The 1,781-nt window shown below is 52.0% G+C and overlaps 1 protein-coding gene and 1 long non-coding RNA gene across 5 annotated transcripts in view; one reads left to right on the forward strand and one right to left on the reverse strand.

Annotated features, from left to right (window-relative positions):
* LOC102479132 (uncharacterized) overlaps window positions 1-1,781 on the reverse strand; it is a 27,026-nt gene that overhangs the window by 14,576 nt on the left and 10,669 nt on the right. For all 4 annotated transcript variants that reach the window (XR_336686.3, XR_001369401.2, XR_003546979.1 and 1 more), the window contains exon 2: window positions 1,036-1,211. This is a non-coding gene — a long non-coding RNA (uncharacterized LOC102479132). The remainder of the gene's footprint in view (window positions 1-1,035; window positions 1,212-1,781) is intronic.
* Window positions 1-1,781, forward strand: part of PTPN18 (protein tyrosine phosphatase non-receptor type 18) — a 17,213-nt gene that overhangs the window by 3,449 nt on the left and 11,983 nt on the right. The window contains exons 2-4 of the mRNA XM_006163144.3: window positions 1,123-1,231; window positions 1,470-1,546; window positions 1,635-1,730. Coding sequence (XP_006163206.1) covers window positions 1,123-1,231; window positions 1,470-1,546; window positions 1,635-1,730 — 282 coding nt within the window. The remainder of the gene's footprint in view (window positions 1-1,122; window positions 1,232-1,469; window positions 1,547-1,634; window positions 1,731-1,781) is intronic.

Here is a 1,781-nt window from a genome sequence, read left to right on the forward strand (position 1 = left end):
AAAAAAAAAAACCAAAAAAAACAACCTTGGACCAGCAGTTGGCATAATGGCTATGTCGCTAGACTCCCATGTAGTCGCCCGTGGTCCAAGTCCTGTACCTAGTGGCTTAAACTCACACCGGACACCGGTGTCTGCCCAAGATCCCAAGAGGAGAATGGAGAAGGGATTGTAGCGTGGCCATTCCCTCCTGGGGGCGGGGGTGGTTTCTCTGTCTCTCTGTTTCTCTCTGTCTCTCTGGTGAGCGCCCACACCCTATAGCAAAAACCTCTAAAAAACAAAACAAAACAAAACAAAACTGGGACCAGCAATTGGCATAATGGCTATGTCACTGGACTTCCATGTAGTCCACCGCAGTTTGAGTCCCGGTCCCAGTGACTTAAATTCACGCCGGGCGTGTGCCCAAGATCCCCAGATGAGAATGGAGGAAAAGGGATTTGGGCCTGGTCATTTCCCCTGTGGGGGTGATTTCTCGCTTTCTGTCTCTGTCTTTCTGGCGAGCACACGCGTCCTATAGCAAAAACCTCTCAAAAAACCCCCACAAAAAAAACCCCAAGAAACAAAAACCAAACACATAGAATTAGAAACTTCTCTCACCAAAATAAACTGCTTTTAATACTATTTCTCCACAAACGTTTTTAAGTTTTCTTGTATGTTATACATTATAATTGATGTAGTAACATGTTTAGTCACAGTAAGCAGTGTGTTTCATTATAGTTATTAGTGTTTGCAATACAATGTGACTGGGGTTAGTGTGCAGGGATGGGTGCTAAGAGGTCTGAGTTCAGCCCTGCTAGTGCCATTGCCTGGTGGGACCTTTGGCAAGTTGCTCAACCACGTGCCCCATCAACTTTCCCACCTGCACAATGGGCACATCAATAATAGTGGTAGGGACTACCTTGTGATGATTAAATGCCCTTATCACAGGCAGCACAGAGAGCGCGCTCTGGACTGCTTTTACATATTGTACCGTTGGTATCAGGAAGGCCCTGTGCTAATGTACTAACTGGGGTCCGCGCACCTCCCCCAGTCACTCACCTGTGTTCTGCAAGTGTATTGGTGCCCCAGGACTCTGATGTGGCTCCTTTCTTTTCTCACTCATCCCTTCCCCGTGCCGCCCATCAGGACATCCGGGCCCGCTCAGCTGCCTTGAAGACTGACGGAGTGTGCTCTACCGAAGCCGCCTGTCAGCCAGAGAATCTGCGAAAAAACCGCTACAAAGACGTGCTGCCCTGTAAGTGGATCCCTGTGTGCTTGTCCCGGCCACAGCCCAGATGTTCCAGTGACCCCACTTGCCTTGGGTGCTCACCCGCTCAGAGACCCGCCATGGCTGCATTGTGTTCAGCCCACTGGGGCTCCTCAGTGGGATCCCCCTGGGTGTGGGGTCCCCCTGGCTTTCACCCAGGGGGCTGTCAGTGCCTTGGTGCTCTGTCAGTGCTAACCCCCACCTTTCTCACCTCCCCTGCTGGCAGATGATCAGACTCGAGTGATCCTCTCCCTGCTCCAGGAGGAGGGACACGGTGACTACATCAATGGCAACTTCATTCGGGTTAGCCTTGGGATTTGGGAGGGAGGTGGGAGGGGGGCCAGAGGGGGCACTGGGCGGTGAGATTGCTAGTGAACATGTTCTTTATCAGGGTGCAGACGGAAGCCAAGCCTACATTGCCACGCAAGGACCCCTGCCTCACACGCTGCTAGACTTCTGGCGCCTGGTCTGGGAGTATGGGGTCAAGGTCAGCTTTGGAAAAGGGTTGGGTGAGGCTGAGGCCCTGAATGCCTGTCTT

Source organism: Tupaia chinensis, unplaced genomic scaffold (assembly GCF_000334495.1).
Source record: "Tupaia chinensis unplaced genomic scaffold, TupChi_1.0 Scaffold141399_1, whole genome shotgun sequence".
NCBI lineage: Eukaryota > Metazoa > Chordata > Mammalia > Scandentia > Tupaiidae > Tupaia > Tupaia belangeri.